Source organism: Amphiura filiformis, chromosome 20 (assembly GCF_039555335.1).
Source record: "Amphiura filiformis chromosome 20, Afil_fr2py, whole genome shotgun sequence".
Taxonomy (NCBI): domain Eukaryota; kingdom Metazoa; phylum Echinodermata; class Ophiuroidea; order Amphilepidida; family Amphiuridae; genus Amphiura; species Amphiura filiformis.
The window spans coordinates 3,548,045-3,571,355 of NC_092647.1; the positions used below are offsets into that span (position 1 = coordinate 3,548,045).

At 37.1% G+C, this 23,311-nt stretch overlaps 1 protein-coding gene across 2 annotated transcripts in view; it reads left to right on the forward strand.

Moving 5' to 3' along the window:
• The window catches only part of LOC140142592 (divergent protein kinase domain 2A-like), a 67,794-nt gene extending 48,025 nt beyond the window's left edge, over positions 1-19,769 (forward strand). For both annotated transcript variants that reach the window (XM_072164589.1, XM_072164588.1), the window contains exons 4-7: positions 10,530-10,647; positions 15,793-16,105; positions 17,693-17,917; positions 19,040-19,769. In XM_072164589.1, the coding sequence (XP_072020690.1) occupies positions 10,530-10,647; positions 15,793-16,105; positions 17,693-17,917; positions 19,040-19,206 (823 nt within the window). In that variant the 3' untranslated portion in view covers positions 19,207-19,769. The remainder of the gene's footprint in view (positions 1-10,529; positions 10,648-15,792; positions 16,106-17,692; positions 17,918-19,039) is intronic.
• Positions 19,770-23,311: the final 3,542 nt, after the last annotated feature.

Consider the following 23,311-nt stretch of genomic DNA (forward strand, 5'->3'; position numbering starts at 1 on the left):
GTTTAAAATGGGCTAATAAACAAAAAAAAGCCTAAAAATTTTAAATATCGGGGTGGCCACCATTCCTGGGGGGGGGGGCCAAGACTTTTAGCGGGGTGCCCATTACCCCTGGCTCGCCACTTACTCACTCCCCTCTTGAGTCTGGAGATATACATATTCTGATTGCACCGCCCCTAATAAACCATGAGAATTTTGCTATGCTCAAGACAGAATGTCAACTTTTTTTATGTTCTAAAATCTCTGATTTTGGGTTATTTTATGAGCAGAATTTGAAAATTTCACCTTTGAACAGGATAAGTACTAACCAAGGTGCGAACTTCAACTTGAGATTCAAGTAATATTGGGAAACAAAAAATTGCCAGGGTCAGGTCGGCCTCTACTTTGAACTTTCCAAAAGCTGCTTGCCCAATTTCCCATTTGATGAAGCCTGTGAGTGACAAAATGCCCTGTTGCAGTAAATCATAATCAACTACTAGGATCCACAACATGCTCATCTATCAAGGCACAGTTCTTTAATCCCAATACATTTGCACATTCATTGAATGACCTTTAAAAATTTGGGTACAAAAACTCATACTTTGAAACTTGAGGTCAAATTTTGCACTATGATTGTTTGATTGAGATTATTGAACTATGCCATTGGGATGAGGCCATTGTGGTCCATAGTGAACTTGAATATGAAGAGGACAGGTGTGATCATAATGACCTTGACAGTGACACACTCATTTGAGGACAAGTTTAGCCTGATTCCCACAGGACCATGACAGATCATTGACCCCAGAACTTGTCAATTGACCTTGGATATTCTGTGAACTGTAAATCATCCATGGAAATGTCTGGTAGTTCCTGGGTGCATTATGGTATAGGGGTGGGAGAACTTTGACCTTTCAAAAAAGGTGGGTGGATGTTTTTCCCACCCCATCAGACTTCATAAATACTAGATTTAGGGGAGACTGGGGTAATTGTGGCCCCTTTTACATTTTTACCATGTAATTCTTTAAGTATGAACTGAAGAAGTAAAATTTCTGCAAAAAGAACAAAAAATGTCCCTCTCCCCCTGATTTTAATTATAATACAGTGTAGTACCGGTATAAATAAATAAATGTTTGTTTGATCGCATCACATTTGGGACCATATTTGATCAATTACAAGTCTAGCTTGTATCAATATAATGTTCTATTGATGTTAGAATTTGAAGTATGTTATCTCTGCTAAAAGTGTGGGAAACGTGAGATTATGACTTTTCATGAGATTATGTTTTTGTGAGGCATATATTACATTATTTGTGAAGACCATTAACAAAATATTTTTCCTTGGATATAAAACTGCTTCATTTGTTCCATTCAAAGACAATGCATGGTTTCACCAAGCATGGGAGCTTTGCATTTGTTCAGCAATGAATTTTCAAGTCATAATTCTCGATCTGTAAATGGTGATATATTTTAGCCTGTTTATATTCTGCATTATTGTGTTTTGGGAACCAACTGTTTACACAAATATTTTAAAGCAATAGTGTTTGATTTCCGTAAAAGAATAGATTCTTATTTGTTTTCCGCAAAATGTAAGTCGTCACGGATCACATTGTCCCCTTTTAATTTTGAGCCGAACAAATGGGGTAAAAAAAATTACACGGAGTCCACTTTGATGAAAGAAAATGTTCAACAGACGAGGTCCACTTTTTACATGCCAGCAGAATCTGTTTCTTCTCAAAATGGTCCGCATTTTGGAAGTCTCACACTCCCAGTGGCGTAACTAGGGGGCGGGGGGCAAGTGCCCCGGGCGCTCCACTAGAGGGTGCCAAATCGGTCTCATTCAAAATATTGTGTGGCATTACCAGTTACCACACCCCCACGTCTAAGATATTCTTGGGTGGGGGTAGGGGCGCCAATATTGTTTCTTGCCCCACTCACTACCAACCCTAGTTACACCACTGCACACCCCCCAAAATGAACCTTTGCTATATGGTGCCAACGGTGGTGGTTGGGTCTGGGGTTGCATCCAAGCCGAAATGGTAGTTGAGGGTTAAACCACATGCATGAGGCCCAAGTTTTCAGTGGGCGTCTCAACCAATTTTGACTGGTACATGAACCATGTTTATCAGGGTGACTAAATGCCTGTCATCATTTACCTGAATGTCATGCAAAACTTTATGTTGTGGGCCACCATCGTCATTTGTTCATTCTGATTGCCAATTCATCATTCTGTTTAGTTAAGTATTGAATCTATACGCTTCATTGCTAATGATATACAAATTACAATCATTTCATGTACCCGCAAATATGACGGCAATTTGATCAATTTATACAAATTCTTTGCATGATACTTGTAGTATAGACCCTATATAATAATTTGAAACCACCCAAACTTGCAGTAAAAGCATTTTACCATTTTCTGATTTACAAGGGGAGAGTGGGCAGTGATGATAGAAGCATTCTTTCAACATCAGGACATTTAAAAAATATTAAAAATTTTGGATAGGGTCTTTGGTGACAACAGCTAGCTAATCCAGGTTTTTTTTGCTGTTTGCATAGCGCAACCTCTCTAGATAGTATAGACCACTTGACATGTTACATCATTAATTTAAAAAAAAAAATCAAATTTTTTTTTACCAACATCGGATCGTATCAGCACAAATATCAGCGGTAAAAAAAAATTCTTAATTTAAAAAAAAATATATATTATAAAATCGATATCAGATATCGGATCGTAGACAAATGCCATACTGGTTGAGCCCTAGTTAGCATGCATGTTTTGACATGGCCACTAGCGAATGTGCACATACCCTACCCTATTCAAAGAGAATCTAGATGAAACCATTGATTTTAGAATACTTAAAATCTATAATGAAACTAGGGATCTTGCAAAGGTATCATTCAGGCCCGTGCACGTTAGGGGGATGTGGGGAAGTGCGGTTGCACCCGCCCCAAATGTGCAAAAGTATACAAAAAATCCCAAAATAAGACAATTTGCGAGCGTAGCAAGCAAAAAAAAAATCGGGGTTTATACACTTTTTTGGCCAAAATAGGTCTACATTTTTTAGGAAAAGTCCACTTTTTACAAAATCGCCCTGCCCCCTTGGAAAAAAGGTCCACTTTTTCAAAATCAGCAACCCCCCCCAAAAACAAAAACAAATAAAAATTCCCTTTAAAAGGGAAAGCCAGCCTCAATGTAGAAGAGGTCTTGTAATTAGTTTTGGTCAATGTGAAAGGCATTTTTAGGATCACGCTTACATCTACATGACAGTCCACCAAACCATCAACGATGAGAACATGCACACTGAAACAGCAGAAAACATTAATTCCTAATCTCATGTCAACTCTTTTAATTCATTACATGTACTCCAAATTGTTCTGGTCTGTTTATACCGGCCTGGTATCATTGTTCTGCTTAAAATCAAATTAGTAGGCTTACAAAGCATATTAAATCTATAAATCATACCAAGTAAATGCAAACTCAGCCTGAGGCCATCAAAATTACATTTTATGGCTCCCTGGATCATAATATTTGTTGATTGCACTTTTCATAGTTAATTTATGATAGCGGACATATTAATAATAGCCTATGTCTGTGCATGAAGTCATACATAGTGTGTGTGATTCCAATGTGGTATGTATTGAGGATTGATGCTGTCATGTTGTATGTAGGTAATTGGGTAATTAGTAGGCTTGGATTTGACTTTGAACTGTCAATGTGATGACGTATATTACATTAGGAACATGAGAGAAATGAGAGAAACACGAGAGCTCTGGCATGAGAGAAATATGACAATTATGAGAGAGATTCCCGGTGTTATCACTTAACATTGACTGTGTACGCATGATCGTTCCCAATTTCAAGAAAAAAGGGGTTATGTTTAAGCTATGTTCGCGAACTTAAAATGTTCGCGATATTTAAAAAATAGGGTTGTTTTTGACGACGGTGTACTCGAAAATAAAAAAATAGGGTAAGGTATATTTTGTGAATCCTGATGTTGAAATCATTATACCATTTCTTGCTCAATTTACTCCCGGATTTCACTTTTGTGAAACTTTTGTGCATTCAAGTAATATTCAGGAACTCACTTCCCAGTTTGGCCGCTGTGTTCTTTGGTATGTGTTCTAAATGTTAAAAAGGGTGCTTTTGTAAAAGTGTACTTGAAATGCAAAAATAGGGGTAATTTTAAGGCTAATTTGTACCCGTTTTTGTGTAAAATAGGGGTAACAAATGCTGAAAATGTTCTTGAAACCGCGCAAAAATAGGGGGGTATTTTTGACTTTGGGAACGATCATGCATTACGCCTTTGAATAGGAAGTGACAACACCGGGGAGAGATTTCTAATTATAGGAGTATACTTCATTCTTTCAGTTCATTTCGGTGTTCATATCTTGTGATGTTGCCCCGGGGGGGTGTCACTCCCATCGTGGCCTGTACACCATCCGCGATAATCAACTTTTGAAAAGCACCCTAAACAAGGATTTAATCCTTGGCTAAAACGACACCCTAAACAGGGATTTCATTCCTAACATCAAATTTCATACCCTAAATTTCATTTCCGCGTATTAAGAAATTGCAATTTTGCTACCCTTTTTTCCAATTTTTCATGTTTTTGACACCTTAAACGCGATAGGCACGTATCGTGCCTACCCACGAAAAACGACCCTTGTTACGGGTTTTCATTATCGCGGATGGTGTACAGGCCACAATGGGAGTGACCCCCCTGGGGATGTTGCCAAAGTTTGAGGACTTGTAGAATATAAAATTAAACTCGTTAAAAAACTATTCAATTTTTATATTTGATTATATCTGGATGAACACTTGTAGAATATATATTCTAGATGATAGGCTTACTAAATTGGGTGGAAAATCGGGCCAATGCTTGGTTTATTTCAGTGCCCCCCCAATTGATTGAAAAATTTAGAAAATCTCATATGAAAATTGCAGAAAAACAGCTTGTGCCCCCCCCAGTCAGATCCGGTGCCACCTCCCAATCATGGTCTGTGCCCCGCCCCAATATGATGACCCATGCTACGCCACTGGCACTGTGATGTGGAGTAAGAATCAGACTTTAGACTCCATTTTACAGGAGCAAGCTTCAAGAAGCAATCTTGGAACTGGGTTAAGCTGAACCAGTTTATGATAGGGACTTCAAAATCAATTCACTGGGATTTGTGTTTCAATTATCATGATTATATTTGCCACAGTTCTAGTTAGTTCTAGGTCATGATCAATGAGGAAGGGCAAATGTTTTGGAGAAATCTTCTGTTAAAGTGATTGACCTACAATAGGAAGCCACTAGCAATATTGTTTGTCCAATGTGGCTTTTAGAAGAAAACACTGACATTGTCGATTTGTCCTCCTCTTTGTGAAGGTGTAGCCTATCTGTCTATCATTTGCAGGGACATATGGAAGACAGCGTGGCCGAAATATGATTTTGCATAATTTTTCCGAAAACCGTGTGACATGCACGCACCCTCCACACACCCCTGGATATGCCCTAATTTGTTACGCCTCAAATGCGGTTGTGATATACATTGGTTGCAGTATCAAATCGTGCACACCAACCTAATCCCACAGAACACAGGTAAAGTGGCATAGAGGGGTTGTGGCGACAAGGGCTAAGGATACATGATGGTGCCCCCCCATTCTTGAAACAATTGCATGTGGAACACACAAAAATTTGGACAAATACGGCCTACCAGGTAATTATTTTGGTTATAGTGAAGTTGAATATCAGTCTCAAAATGATCTTTGAACATCGGACTTCACACAGACATCTCATGATGGTGTGATGTTATTAACAAGAAAGGGGGGACTCCATTTCTAATTGTCACATGTATGGGACCTGCATTACAAGACATCCCTTACCATCAACAATCAGATGCCCGATGATTAGGCAAAAAAAAAAAAAAAAGGTTTTGCGAAATGCGATTATTGTTTTTTTAAATTTTTTATTCCCGACTTTTTTTCATGGTATTTTGAGAAGAAAGTCTGATTTTTGCCTATTTTTTCTGGAAAAAACTATAAAATTTTTTTTTTTTTGAAATAAAAAAAATTTCCGCATTTGTTTTTTGTCAAATCGTGGGATTTTACAAACACGCGCGCAAGCTTTGATGAGACGAACCTTTTTTTTTTTTGCCTTATGATTTTTAGGACCAGTATTAGATTTTTTTTTAAAATAACACAATATTTGAAGCTTTAAAAAAAAGGAAACAATGCAAGAATAGGTCTAAAAAGGCTAGGACAATCACAGTGGATCTTTGTATTATTTCTGTGGAATTGGAAAATAATAATAATTAATTAACTCAACAAAATAAAAATATCTTTAAATGTTTACCTTTGTTGTTCTTATTTAACTAAATAATGTTTAAAGTTGATGAAAGATGTAGTGACATCTGAAAATTCTGAGGTAGGGATAATTTTCTTTGTGTTTAAATCAAAAGTTTAAATCAAACTCATAAATATAATGTTGATCGGTCCATTGATTAGACTTGTATAGGAAAAAGAAATAAGCAGAAACCTGTAATTCTTTTGATTTTTTGTCTTCTTTTTCAGTCTTGCCTAGGAATGAAAAATAAAACCCAACTCTAATGTAACAAAATTTCCCTCAAAAGTTCAGTCAAGTTCTTTTGTATTCAATTATGCATTGTGTGGCATTCAGTACATAGTAGGCTAGTGATAAATCACATTATTAGGACATGATGTTTTATGTGGAAAAAAATTAGGCCATGGTACTTTTTCTCAAATAGCCCATGTAATTTGTCATCCAAGATTCGCATGAAAACATGTCTTGGAGTGTGATGTAAAACTACATTATTTTGTGTGGTATTTAATTTTGCAAATTTTGCAGCAAGCCTTGCATATGTGAAATTTGAATGCATGTGAATTTAAAATAATGTGTATTGACATTAAAATGACAAGTTTAGAAGTAGGCCTAGGCCTATAAACCATAAACCCATTCGCAATTTCAGATCATGGTGCATCATGGGTAATATTTGCCAATAAAATTGGAGATAAACACAATTCGCCACTTGCACGGTTCCGCCATTATGCACTATATGCGGGGAGAGCCTCGAACTGGCAGCATCCATGAAAGGAAGAATTACGTAACCTTACACAGAATGTTATGACTGGTTCAATTCCCATTCATGTATGCTGCCAGTTCGAGGCTCTCCCCGCACATAGTGCATAATGGCGGAACCGTGCAAGTGGCGAATGAGGCTACTGTACATTTGCAATGCGGTGAACTGTGCCGTTTGCATAAAAACATCTTGTACTGGGATTTTGCCATTTATTTTGTCTTTATTTCTTTATGATATCAATATATTTAATCAAATACAATGTATCATGAAGAAATAAAGACAAAATAATCGGCATAATTCATTCATTCATTCATTCATTAAAGGTTTATTACACAATTGTCATAGCAGCATAAAAACTGAAATGCAACAATTTTACAAAAGTATACACATATAAAATATTAAAATACATAAGTATAAATGCTAAAATACAATGTACATATAAATACAGCAAAAACATGAAGAAAAAAGCAAATTACATAGTAAAACATCCACACATTCATTTTCACCCATTCATCCACTTGTACACCCCCACACATACCCCTGCATCCCATATCCACTCATAAACTATCACTACCACAACTCACACCCACTGACCTTACACACCACTTATTCAACTCTTTCTCTACTCATGCACTAGTGACTACATACTCAAACTCCTTCTCGGCACACACATACTTTCATAAATGAATTACTTAGCATATTAAGATCATATTAAATGACAAAAAATGAATGAGAGAAACAGAAAATATATTGCACATAATAATATTTATAAAATTTGGTGGAGATGGGAGTGAAAATGCCAATAGCCCTTTAAAATAATTAAAAAGCTAAAAACTAGGAGTCTTTTTATTCCACATATTGGCCATGTACACCAGAGGGCTTTTCTGACAACGCAATGTTCTACACCTTGGTACCGACAATTGGTCAGAATTTCTTAAAACTCTACCATGAATGGTGCTCTTCTTTGGCGGTACCCAACTATGGAAATGCTCAGATTTGAAAAGCGAGTTGAAGAACTTCAAACATTGTTGCTCACGTCTCTCATACATGGTTGGCAACTTACAAAGCTCAAGTGCCTCATCATAGGTTGTATACTGCTTGCCAACAATGATCCTACATGCTCTCTTCTGGATTCGTTCCAAAGCGGCACTTTCGTCGATGGTCAGACCAGGGTGCCACACAGGGCAGCATACTCAGCTAATGGGCGTCTGAACCCAGAAAAGATAGTAATAAGATCATCTGTTGGCAAGTTGAAGCGTTTGAGAAGTTTAAGCATATACAGTCTACCATTTGCTTTTTTAAGCACTTCAGTAACATGGTTACCCCATTTCAGATCAGAACTTACATGGACACCAAGTATTTTTGCAGCTGAGACAGACTGAAGGGGAACATTAGCAATCATAAGTGGTTGGTCAACTGGGTTGTTTCTCAAGAATGACACTTTCATAGAAGCACACTTTAAAGGGTTAAGCTTCATGTGGTTTTGCACCGCCCAATCCTGGAATTTGTCAAGATGAGTCTGCATGTTAGATGCATCATTACGTGCTCTCGGCTCAACCAAAGTTAAATCATCGACATATTTCAATGTCGTAATGGAATTGTCCATAGCGGCATCATTAACCACGGTGACAAAACCAAGTGGGCCAATGCGTGTGCCTTGAGGCACACCACCTTTCAACTTAACCCAATCACTATTTTGACCACGGTACCTAACACTCTGTTCTCTACCATCAAGAAAACTGGCAATCCATGTCACTACTGAGGGACGAATACCAAGGGATATAAATTTATTGATGAGCACATTGTGGTTTACTAAATCGAAAGCTTTGCTGAAATCAGTGATAACAACCGAGCTCAAGTGACCGGGTTTGTCAGAATTCATGATCAGAGTATCCATTAATTTCACCAGATAATGTGTAGTGGAAACACCTTTGCGGTTCCCGTATTGATTGGGATCAATAGATTTCTCTAAGTCCTCTAACAACCACTTTGCCATAAAACCCTCTGCAACTTTGGCAAAGTGGTCAGTTAGAGAGACTGGTCTCAGTTTATCCCAAGTAGCGGGTTTAGACTTTGGAATCGGGACTACAACAGCCCTCTTCCACTGGGGTGGTACTGAACCTTCAAAGTATGATTGATTGAGGATTTCGCCAGGGGTTTACTAAGTTCATAGGAGAACTCTCTAATGAGCCTGGCAGAAATACCGTCTGGACCACCGGCTTTTCCAATTTTTATTTTCTTCAGCATTTCATAAACCTCGTAGTCATGAACAGTAGGGCATGGGTTTGGATCAGGTCGATAAGCAGGAAGCTTAGCGGTATCAAGCACATCAAGGTCATTAGAAACTGATGCAAAGATGTCGTTGATGCTGTTCGCAACGGCTTCAAAGTCATTAGCATCAACACCTGGAGGGGGCTGAATGGTTGACTCACAGTTGCTCAAATTTGCCATGACCTTGATTTGCTTGTACCACTCAGCTGGATTTGCTTTTTTATGTCGTTGAACCCTGGTTTTATAGTGCTCTTTCTTTGCCTTTGCAATTTCACGACTAATTTTATTTCATAAACGTTTCCATTTTCGCGACCTATGCTCACGGTGGAAAACCTGTTGTCTCTCATCTATGAGGCGTTTTATGTAACTAGTCATCCACGGTTTATCAGCGCTGTGCACTTTCATGGTTTTAATTGGAAAGTACCTATCAATGCCTTCCTGAAGGGTGGTATAAAAGGCATTACATTTTTCCACTGCACTTGTTTTTTCATACACTTCAGACCAGTTACGCTCTCCAATCCAATTCCAGTACAAGATGTTTTTATGCAAACGGCACAGTTCACCGCATTGGAAACGCACTGCAGCTTCCTCGTGTTTATCTCTCGTTGAAGAACTGTGTGACAATGTCTGAGCATGCGCAGTTGCAATTTTCCGAAATTGCGAAAGGGCTTATTATTAATGAATTTCTTAGCTTTGTGAAACTTGATATTTCCAGCTCCAGTGAACTTAACCATGTTAACACAAAATAAACAAACCTGAAAAATTGAGTATACTACTATTTAATATGGGCCTTAAGTATTGTACATGACAACACAGTATGTTCAGCATGTGTTTGAATGTGCTTTTCCTTGCAATGGAACTGAAATAATGCCTAAAACATATGGACTGGATTAGATGTCGCGATTGGGCTAAATCATCAGTTCTTTGTCGCTTAAATTTAATAAGAATGTGTCAAAAGATTTCATTTTTTACAGGTCCTATTTGAATGCACTGTAATAACAGCGTTTAAACCATTTTTAAACAGTGTTTAAACTTTAAACACTTTTCTAAACACTTAAAACTGGCTGGGCGGTTCATCTCAAGTTCATCTCAAGTTGTGCATTGCATTAAAGCAACAACAAAAACACCTGTCAAAATGTTTCCATTATTATTTTCTGTGATAATCTCAAGAAAATTGTTTTCTTTGTCTTTTTCTTACAGTCTTCCCAAATGTGCCAGCCAACGGTTACTAGACGTATTACGGACAGGGGACCACTCTTCTGATATGGCCATGTTATCAACCGCTATGATTCTCAATCCACAGACGCTAGTATTGAAGGTATGTAGCCGGTCTGAGAGGTAGTCTATTTCCGATCCGCTGCTAAAAAGTTCCATTCTTTTTTAAATGCAGTCTAAGGAGAGAGATTATCAAATAATTATAAGGCATAAGAAACTAGAGTCAATAGATTCTGAGTACAAGCCGCCGGCAGTAAATATAACATTAATGGGTCAATTTTGACCAATTTCAAAATTTGACCTTCGACCCCTAAACTTTGACCGTCACCATTGACTTTTTGTTTTGTCTCACTAAGGTCTATCATATGCAGCATTCAGATTTGCCATACTTCGCTGTTTGAAATTTTACACATTTTGTCCTTTTGACCCCAAGTACAAAGAGGTCACCATTGACTTTTTGTTTTGTCTCACTAAGGTCTATCATATGCAGCACTCAGATTTGCCATACCTCGTTGTTTCAAATTTTACACATTTTGACCTTTTGACCCCAAAGTAAGCATTGTACAAAGAGGTCACCATTGACTTTTTGTTTTGTCTCACTAAGGTCTATCATATCGTTATGAATACGACAGACGGCGAATCCAGATTCGCCTTTTGGTAAATTTATTTTACTAATGCATTACATTTGAATTAGAGAACAAGGGATCAATGCTGTACATGATAGAGGGCAGCATATCAATTTTTTAACGGAGACCAGATGATAACAGCATAATAGGTAATCAAAAGAGGGCGGCATACAGGGTTAGTTGACGGTGCATCACAGTACGGTCACCGACGGCAACCGTTAAAAAATCGATATGCTGCCCTCTATAGGTATAGCATTGATCCCTTGTTCTCGAATTCAAATGTAATGCATGTGTAAAATGAATTTACCAAAAGCCGAATCCGGATTCGGCCGTCTGCCGTATTCATAACGATATGCAGCACTCAGATTTGCCATACCTCGTTGTTTCAAATTATACACATTTTGACCTTTTGACCCCAAAGTAAACATTGTACAAAGATGTCACCGTTGACTTTTTATTTTGTCTCACTAAGGTCTATCATATACAGCACTCAGATTTGCTATACCTCGTTGTTTGAAATTTTACACATTTTGACCTTTTGACCGCAAAGTAAACATTATACAAGGAGGTCACCATTGACTTTTTGTTTTGTCTCACTAAGGTCTATCATATGCAGCACTATAACTTGACATATCTTGTTGTTCAAATTTAGTTTGTATTGCATACGGGGTCAAAGGTCAAGCAACGGTCAAGCTGTGAACACCCTGAATACCCATGCCACTAGTGACCAACATGTATTAATTAGAGCTTCGGCACATTTTGTTTGTAGAAGAAGAGGCATATTGCCAGAAAGAAAGAAAGAATTAGCGTAAAACAGAACAAGCCGACTTTGTCGGCGGCTTGTAATAATTTTCATTTGAATTTTAGATGTGTAATGGGTTATTCCAGTAGAAATTAAATCAAATACTGGAATTTACTTTTCGTTGACACAACATTTCATCCGAAACCATCAGACATCATCAGGTGACTGATTAGATTGATGACCTAATTAGTCACCTGATGATGTCCGATATGGTTTCGGATGAAATGTCATGTCAATGAAACGTAAGTTCCAGTATTTGATTTAATATTTACTGGAATAGCCCAGTAGTTATTGCCAGAACCTTTAGCAAAACAAAGCTTTTACACTACTCTGGTGTATTGAACTTGAAGACCTCTTTTGAAGAACATGGTGTCAATTTGAACCACTTTGGGGGACAGATTTGTCCATCTTACTTCTGGGTTAGAAATAACACCCTGACACAGTTGAAGTATCAAATTATGAAGTATAAACAGAATTGTAATAACAGTGCTCTGAAAACCTCATTAAAGGATTTGATGGTTCCAAACCTTTCAAAACAAATTAGTTATGAAAATAAAACTTTCCGAAGGTCAATGCCATCAAACCTAGGCTTCCCAGCAAACACAAAACGTTTTCGACATCATTCGCAAAAGGTTATAAAAGGTTGTCAGAAAACGTTTAAATGTCGGGTTATATAAAGGGTATATTAAGGGTATAAAACGTTCTCATAACATTAAAAATCATTTTTAGATAATCTACTGCTTAGCAAACAAAAATGTTTTACAGAAAACGTTTAAATGTTGGGTTATATAAAGGGTATAAAAACGTTTTAATAACATTCCAAAAACATTTTTGAAAACTTGATACAAAACATTCTAAACAGAATGTTATTTTGGGGTTGAAAAATGTTTTATGAAAAATGTTTGCCCAAAATATTTGCAATAACGTTTTAAAAAGCGTTTTCATGACCTTTATATAACCCGTCATTAAATGTTATTAAAACGTTTTGAAAACAACATTTTAAGAACATTTCTGTGCTTGCAGGGTGCAATTATTTTAACATAATGTTATTTAAGTGTTGACAAGATATTTGGCAAAAAATGTTTGCAAAATAGTTTACAATAACATTTTGAAAACATTAAAAAAATATTGTTGTAGTGTGTTTTTCATACAAAACGTTTTAAAACGTTATCATGACCTTTATATAACCCGACATTTTAATGTTATTAAAACGTTTTATCTAAACCAAAAGCCAAAATATAACTTATTTAAAACGTTTTTAAAACGTTTTTGTGTTTGCTGGGTTGCAAGAAGTGATGCATCAAGAACATGGTGTCAATTTGAACCATGGGGGGGGGGCAGATCTTAACATCAACACTGTTGAGTATCAAATTATGAAGTATAAACAGAATTGTTCTGAAAACCTCATTAAAGGAAACAAATTAGTTATGAAAATAAGACTTAAAGAAGGTCAATGCCATCAAGATACATCAAGAACATGGTGTCAATTTGAACCATTTTGTGGGGACAGATTTTTCCATCTTTCTCCTGGGATTGCATTAACACTGCTCTGAAAACCTCATTAAAGGATTTGATAGGGTCAAACTTTTCAAAACAAATTAGTTATGCAAATAAAACTTAGGAAGGTCAATGCCATCGCAAGATATGATGCATTAATATCTACTTCATTCAAGCTTCATCAAAGCTGGGCTTGCAAGAAGTGATGCATCAAGAATATGGTGTCAATTTGGGGGGGGGGGCAGATTTTTCCATCTTTCTCCTTGGTTAAAACTAACATCTTAATACTGTTGAAGTATCAAATTATGAAGTATAAACAGAATTGTAATAACAGTGCTCTGAAAACCTCATTAAAGGATTTGATGGGGTCAAACTTTTCAAAACAAATTAGTTATGAAAATAAAACTTTCGGAAGGCCAATGCATGCCAACCTGGGCTTGTAAGTAGTGATGCATCAAGAAAATGGTGTCAATTTGAACCATTTTGGGGGACAGATTTTTCCATCTTTCTTCTGGGGTAAAAATAACATCCTGACACTGTTGAGGTATCAAATTATGAAGTATTGCATTAACATTGCTCTGAAAACCTCATTAAAGGATTTGATGGGGTCAAACTTTTCAAAACAAATTAGTTATGAAAATAAAACTTAGGAAGGTCAATGCCATCGCAAGATATGATGCATTAATATCTACTTCATTCAAGCTTCATTAAGCTAATTGACTAAGGATCTCTTGTTTGTAAATATGTATCATGATGCAGTAATAGGAAGCTATTCATGGAATGGGTGGGGTCACTAGACTTCAAGTCTAGTATTTAGTCAATCTGATCTTAACCCCCTTTACCTCAGGCTTAGTAAGACCTCTCAATTTGTACAAAATGTTTTACATAAAACTTTTAAATGTTGAGTTATGTATAAAGGGTATAAAACATATTATTAAAATAACATTCAAAAACATTTTTTGAAAAAACTTGCTATAAAACATTCTAACAAAATGTTATTTAAAAGTTTTCAAAATATTTAAAAAAAAATTTTGGCAAAATATTTTGCAATACCATTTTGACAACATAACAGTGTTTTTTCATATTATACTGTTTTAAGAACATATTCATGACTTATATAACCCGACATTTAATAAAACATTTGGACTGAAATGAAAACATGCCCCTAAAGATGTGTTTGCTGCGATATTAAAGGTGAGGGCAGTATTCCTTTTTCTGGGCTGAAGTTCAGTAAGGCAATGCAATGCTGAGCCTGTCAAGCCTTACCACAGTTCAGAGAGGGCAGACCTGGAAAAAATGTTGAATCTGGAAAGCTCTTTCCAGGGAAATACCAAAATTTGGAATTTGGAAGGAAATCTTGCTTCCCAATGTAAGAAATATTGATAAGAAATTATGGAAAATGTTCCTATTGTGACGTGAAATTTGGCTGTTTTTTCTGGGACATAAACATTTTTTTCCAACCCTAAAAGAGGGTAGGTTATAATTTTGTAATAACAACTTCTTTGCAAACTTTTCTGGACTGTAAACATGAGTTTAAATTGCCTATTATTGGTAATGTTTTTTATTGTACTTCAACAAATTTATCTCCTCTAGGTAAGAGCTTGAGATAGGTCTATAGACCCCAGGGCTTGAAAAAATGTTAATTTCCCGGGAAGCAAGCTAAATTTCCCACCATTTATAGCATGTTTTTATATCACAATTTCCCTCCAAACACCAACATTTCCTGGGAACGAGCTTCCCAAATTCCCCACTTTTTCGAGCCATGATAGACCCTATCGATTACTACCGGTACGTCACTTGTCCTCATTTTAATAAATGATTCGCATGATAATACAATCAAACAGGTGATAGGTATGAATAAATTTTAAACGCGAGTGGTTAATCGCTAGCATGTTTCTATGCGAGTGGTAGAGCTTCTGTCTTAAAACAGTACTTATTTATATATGTTGAAAGTTCGACTTTCTGGAGGGGGCACATCATCGATTAAATGATGAAATGGCTGATTCGATGGCTGATTTTTGGGGATTCGCAGGGAGTGATATTTAGTGTATGGCGAGTGGAAAATAGCTCGCTAGAAATCGAGTTTGGGTGAGCGGTGGTAAGCGAGATCTAGAGCGATTGCTCCCCTCAAACGGCAAGCCCTGGACCTGTCCCTCTGACACTAAGAACCAACATGTTTGTGATTTTAATATTTATACCGTTCCTGTTGAGTTTATTCGATAGGGTCTACATACCTCATGTCTGCATCTTTATGCAAATCGCATGAAATTATGCTAAATATATTATTACATTGAACACATTTCTCTTTCAATTTTTCCAACAGTTCATTCATGATCATATTCCAGAGCTTAGCCATTATTTTCCTTCTTATTTCGGAGAGTGCGGACATACCATCATACAAGAACACGAATCGTACAAACCACTGAAAAAATTCTTGCCGGAATCGTGGCTAGTGAGAGTCGACTTGGCCGTGCAGATCTTACAGATGGTGGAAGATTTTCGAACGGCAAGCCCTGATTGGATGGTGGTTTTTGGGAATATTACATATGAAAATTTGGGGGTCACAAAAGAGGGACGAATCAAAATGATCGATCTGCAAGATGTGATGATAGTAGACAGATCTGAAATAAACCAAAGTGAGTATAAAATGATATAGAGGCCCTGCATTCTTTTATTGATTGGCTCCAAACAAAGGATTTGAACCGGTGACCTTCACCGTAGTTATGGCGGAGTGCAGTCCATTCAATCAAATGTTGTCATCAACCTATTTGATCGTAGTGCAGGGTTATGTGTGTGAGACGAACTGTCACGGTAGAGTGCAATCATGCTTTTGTTGAATGCATTTGAGTAGTCCGCCATATTTACGGGATGATACGTCACATGCAATGCCTCTATATAATCATTTTACCAGCAATATACATTTCAATTTTGACATCAAATAGATTTCAATATTGACATCTAATAAAAGCCAAACATTAGAGTATTCACACTTCACAATTTTTGAAATTGTATGCCTTATGATGGTCTTTATGATTTAAAGGAGTATTTCGTGATCCTAGCATCTTCTTTTTATGACATATTTCAGTAGATATCCACGGAAAAAGCTTATACCCAAAATTTCAGTTGCTTCCGATCGTGCGTTTGCGAGTTGTGCATGATTATGTATATTGCACTGCTCCATAGACAATGTGTTGTAATTTCGTTCTGGTGCACCAGAACGAAATTCAAATTTCACGATATCTTTGCTAAACGAAATATTTTGTACATAAACATTATGTAGCAAGAGGTTTCCAGTGATATAAAAATCTCAACTTTTTTTGAGAAAAGTGGGGGGATGATGCTGTGGATCACGAAATGCCCTTTTAAGGAAATTGTCTCATTTGCACATATATTGTCTTTGCACTAAGATTTTCTTCATATACTTCAAGAAAACTAGAGCAAAATTATTATGTTGTGTATTTAGTATAGGGTTGCCATCATAAACAGGCAATTCCTTTTTTGTTTTACTTATCTCATTGAAATGAACAATTTGAACTTGTGAAAACTTACGTCCATATGCACAAAATAAGTTAGACCAGGTCTACAATATATATTGTGTACCGACGTTGACAGTAAACTAAAAAAATAACCAACGCCCAATGGCCTAGACATCGCCGGCTGGCCTAGGTTTATTGTTAAAATTTGTTAGGGTGCCATCATTTGGCAAGATATTGTTATTTTATCATCAACCCAGAAGTCAATAGCTTTTCCTTAAAAATGGCGGACTTTGTATCGTAAATGCATACAGCCGCTGCGAAATCATATTGTTGTTGGCATAAGTGAATTAAAATAAACACATTTATAGAAATACAGGTATATGTATTTCAAATGAATCTACTATAAATCACATGTTTGGCATTTTCAGTGTTGTTTTTGTGGTAAAGATGTCAACATGTCGGGATACGAGCCGATGTGGACATTATGTTACATGTGTTTGTCCGTAACAGGATCTACACAACTATAGAATAAAGTATGTAAATAAGAAAAAGTTCCTTCTCCATCTAGGACTAATAGTTAGACCAGATCTAAGTTAGACCTGGTCTAACTTGTTTTGTGCTCATGTGGCCATATGATCCCAAAAGCTCCCATACAGGACTCTGTTGTAGGAAGTGCCCCGTACCTACCCTGCAGTAATGACTGTTAATTGGTATATGCTTACAACTTTTTGTGATGTCTCCTCACAGCTCTCCAAGTCACAACTCAAAAACCAATAGAACCTTGCAATGAAGAATGTCTCTACGACTACGCTTCCTCCGTCGACAAAGATCCAGATACGGAATGCGGGAAGGCAGAGTTCTACTCCCAGGTCATGTACATGTTAGCTTGCCAGAGATTTCTGTCTGACTTAGAAAGCACTAAAGTGATCAGGTTCTTTGACCCAAAGGGTATGGACTATGCCGCACATCCAGGTGAGAATTATCGGCCTCTAAAAACTGTTTTCATTGGTTACATAGAGGTTCATATCATATATTGAGCCAATCAGAGATATTGTAAGAAGAATCAGTAGACCGAATTAAAAAGACTAGTTTGCATATGGCGTCCTGTCAACTGGACCAGACGCAAACTAGTCTTTTTAATTTGGTCTTCGATTATAGAGCCCATAGGGTTATAAGTACTACTAGTAAAGTTGTTCCCCATGCTCACGCTGGTCGATAGACAAATCCGATTCCATGCATTCCTACACCTCAATGGCAGCCATAAGTGGGCCATCCCACCTGAAATGTGAAATGATGCAGGCTTTGCAGGAATTTTAAACTTGTATTCCATCACCCATGTGACAAAAGGATGCTGAAAGTTTACAATAAGATTGATTTTGAAGCAGGACTTTTCCACTTAATTGAGCAGTTACAACACCAGTTTGGTGTGAATGCCCGGTGTGAATGGCCCACAGTAATGGCGGAATGAATTCTGACCATTACTTGGCTCGTCGGATTAGTGTATACTTAGTTCAGCTCATAATAGACACGACTCATAATATTGTAGATTGATATAGATGGGCGTACATGTATGCAGTTGGCGAGTGTGCTTTGAGACCGATGCGCACTTTTGCAAATGAATGCAAACATAAGTTGGAACTTAATTGATGACCACAGCGACAAACACAAAATATTTTTCACCTATTACAAGCTGAACAAAGTGCAATCCTGGACTGGCTTAAAAGTGACACTCATTGATAAGGCATTCAAGTCCTATAAAGGTATCAAATTAGCCGTACATCTTGAAGAACTAACATTTAGAAAATGAAATATTAAAGAAGTCCAAGTTTGTTCTGTCGGTCTATTTTCACAATCTTTAGTCCATTTTATACAAATCCAACACAAAAACTGCGGTGTTACAAAAGCTAGGGAATGATATTTGGAAATATTTTAAGGTTTCTTGTAGTTACTCCATTTAAAAAGCAAATTTGGGAGACAATTGTGGCTTTGATGGTAATTTTGTAGAATTAATTTGTAAGGTTATGTGATTTTTTAGCAGTGACTGAAGATGATTTTATATCCTGTATCTCTTGTTTGTTATCGGTTCATCTATAGGTGGTCTCTTGCGTGACTCTCCATACGAACTTGACCTTAGACTAACAGAGCTTCTCTACGAATGTGTGTTCGAAACCACACCAGGACGGAGACAGATTGCATCAAAAACGTTGAAGAAGATGCTGCATATTGTCAAACGATCCAAGATTGGTTCTGCGTATTGGTAGAACCAGTGATGACTACATTGATGCTGATGCTGAACTTTGCTATCAACTTGCCTGTTGTTGGCCCTGATTGGACTTAAGCTATGGTCCACAACTTTGCTAGCATTTCAAATAAGCCCTGTGTTACTCGGGAATGATGTCCATAGTTGGCTTAAATTGGCAGAAATACAAAAGTTTAAAAAAAAAAATATTTGTGGAATGTTAGCGTAAGTTTACGCCTGGTGTAACTCAAAATGTGAACATGACTTATGTCACATCAACTTATGGTATCATCATTTTGGAGTCAAAATGTTTTGTAGTCTGTGATAATTGGACAAAAAGTTGAGTTCTGTGCGTGAATGCTACACGTCACACACAGGGGTGTCTGGGGGATGTGCCCTTTTATAAGTTGGAAATTGTTTCAAAATTATGACCCAATTAAAGTCATTTAGAGCATATTTTCACAATGCTGTTGGTTATAGTAGCACAAACCTCAAAATGTGATCTAATATAGACTATAAATTAGTGCTTGCTCTAATCAAACACAGGTGCTTCTGATTTTATGAATAAAGTTCCCCCCATCTAAAAATTGGGGGGAGGGCAAAAATCTGAGTTATAAATGATTTTTGTTGTTGGATTGAACAAATTTTTTGATGGTGCCTTTAACCTCGATGTCACATACAAGTATTAAGAGTTGTGCTATGTATTCTTGTTTTTAAATTCCTTATCGACTGCTCTGTGCCAGAAGTGGGCAAGTCCAATAGCTGCCCTGTGAACATTTGACAATTTACACACAGTATATTATACTCATACACATGGCAGCTATTGCACTTACCCACTTCTGGCACTGAGCAGTCATTATGTTAATTGTAAAAGCACTTATTTGTATAGTATGTAATATATGTATAATTAAGCAAAAAAGAAGAATTATATTATGACATTATCATGTTTTCAAATGCTAAGTTTAATGGGATTATATTGTGACTAATGTTTGGACTTAGTGGTTAGAGGACCATGTTTCATTTTGTGTGTGGTCCTGCAGAGATTTGGAACCAGGGACCTCTCACAGCAAAGGCAAAGACTTCATGTTTTTCCATTGTTCATCACTGTTTAACAACAATGCATCCATGTTGTCTGTGTGGTTTACTTTGTGAGGGCAGCTTAGCTGCCTGAGCAAAGTGAACCATGCAGACGTGCAGGATGAGAGTTTTAAACAGTTTAAATGGTGATGAACAACGGTGAAACACGATTGAAGCCTTTCCAACAATGAAAACAAGCTAAAGATTGTCTAACTTGTATTATTATTTCATGAGGAATGTCACACAACATAACAAAGGATTGATGATTTCTCTGTTGATAGCAGCATGATTTTAGCAAACTTTAAACAAAGTCTCCAAAATGCAAAATTCTGGGTCGGTTGGGCCTGTAGAATGTATTTTTTCTGTCGCCTTTTAAGGGATGATCATTGCATTTCACTCCCCTGTCACACACCCCTGGTTATACAGGGTGCACAATTTCTAAGTTCCCCCTAAATACCTTTTAAAATAAATCGAAAAATATTTGACGAAATGCAAACTTATAAAGACTTGTGCCTTATTTATTTTACACCTGTGGAACAAATTATAGCGCCACACATCATTGCGTTCAGTCACAATGGTTCATTATGTAAAAAAAGAGACCATTTTAAACTGTGTTAAAAGTTGCATCTGAGTCCATAGGAGTCAACTCTCAAACAATACAGCAGGCCAGGCCTATTCATGTGTTTGTTCAACAACACTTCCTATAGCTTTTTACAGGTGCCAACGGTTGTTAATCCGTGATGAATCCACACTTTGCCAGTAGCGTATACACGAACGCAAGTTAATAGAAAAGCATCGGAAATTTACCATACCTGGAACTTGTGTGTGCTACATGTTGTTTTCATTATTTTAGAGGAAGCGGCTAAATGTTACCCCTTTATTCTGTAGTTCTTTTCCTGCTATCAACAGAAAAGCATCGATCTTCTTGTATGTTTAGTGGGAATGAATATAAACTGGTCATTCCTCATGAAATAATTGTGTAAGCTTGTTTTCATTGTTGAAAGGGATTCAATCATGTTTCACCGTTGTTCATCATCGATTATTAACAACTCGCATCTGCATGGTTTGCTTCGCTCGGGCAGCTAAAGCTAAAGCTGCCCTCGCGAAGTAAACCACGCAGACGCATCGTTGTTAATCTGTGATGAACAACGGCAAAACATGATTGAATCCCTAATTACAGAAAACCTGACTGCTATTCAGGCGCAACTTTTAAAATGGCCTCTTTTCTTTTCTTTTCTTGCATAATTACCATTGTGACTTAACACAATGATGTGTGACGCTCAAAATTGGTCGACAGGGGTAAAACAAATTTCGTAAAATATTTTTCAAATTATTTTAAAAAGTATTAGGGGGAACTTGGAAGTTGTGCACCCTGTATGCCCTGTATGATATTCATCCATTTCATAGCAAAAGCATGATGATATATTTATAAACTGGAAGAATTTATTAAATAAAATTAAAGACAGTACTATATATACTATACTTTGTGAAATGTGTATTCATTTTTTGGCAGTTTTTTAGGGGGAAAGAAAATTTAATATCAACTAAGATGCATAATTTTCAGCTCATTGAGCCGTTCCAATTGAAATCCATACACCCCCTATGGAAGACATGAACTAAATCGTCCACACAGGGAGTGTAGATTTCAAATAGAGTTGCCTATTCAGGTAACTCCATTAGAAATCCGCACCCCCTGTATAGGAGATTAAGGTCATGTCTTCTATAGGAGGTGTATGGATTTCAATTGGAATAGCCCAATCTTTTCATCAAAAGTGTATTCTATATCCTTTAATGGGCTATTCCAGTTGTAATCCATACACCCCCTATGGAAGACATGACCTTAATCTTCCACACAGGGAGTGTGAATTTCAAAAGGGGTTACCTGAATGGATGACTCCATTTAAAATTCACACCCCCTGTGTGGGCGATTAGGGTCATTTCTTCCACAGGGGGTGTCTGAATTTCAACTAGAATAGCCATTACAGAATGAAAAGAGTTGCTTTTGGAAGTGTAGGAATTAATATGGCTACTTAGGAGCAAGATAGGTTACTTGCTGGGGGGGGGGTGCACAGTGTAATTTACCCATTACCAACTTCAAAAGTAATGCGCCATATTGCCTTAGCTCCAAAGCTGCAGCACCCATATTTATCCAACAGTCAAATATGTTGAAAAATCACTCATGAACTTTCATGTTCATTTATTTTCAGATTCAAATTGTTAAATTATTCAAATGCTTATATTTACCCCATAACGTATAGAGATTTTAAAAACATTGACTTTGTTGTATATTTTACACCCTGCTACGATTGGTGCACTCAGTCAGCAGTACTAGTGTTTATGCATGCAGGTCGTTATTAACAGAATCCATGCGTGCATAGCTGACCCCCGTTCCCACACACACACCCCCCACACACACCGCCTGTGTTTGCCTCCAAACGTGGACATTGTGTTTTGCTATCTAACCGAGAACGTGTGTATGATGTTTTCATCGCCTAACCGTGGACTAAAATGGCGGATTTTTGTGTGTATAATACTGAAACAGAATTTTAGCCATCACCCTGCGGACGGTAGTTTTCACACGTGTGGTCCTCGGTTTCAGGCAAATAGCGTTTAAAGCATCTAGCATGCATTTGAGGTCTTTTGCAGCAGTTTGAGACCGAGGACAGTCCTCGGTTAGAAGTAGGTCCACAGTTTAGGGTGAAAAATCTTGTGTGTGTCCTCGTTTGTCGGCAAACACGTACGCACACACACACCCCCACACCCCGGCCATGCGAAAGATGGATTTTTAATATCACAAAAAACAAGAGATCCGCCAAATTTGCAACGAATCCGCCTCACAAGCTTCAGCACATTCAATGCTACGATAATACACAATGTTAATTTGAGATAGACCGTGACATTCATACACACAAAATTTAAATATTTGCAATTAAAAACTCGTGTTTTAGAATTTTATCAATGAAAATGCAGAGATGACAATCATGACATCACTGGGTTAACGATTTTCCAATTGCTGATTGGTTGATTGCATCACTGTCTGTGATCTGTGC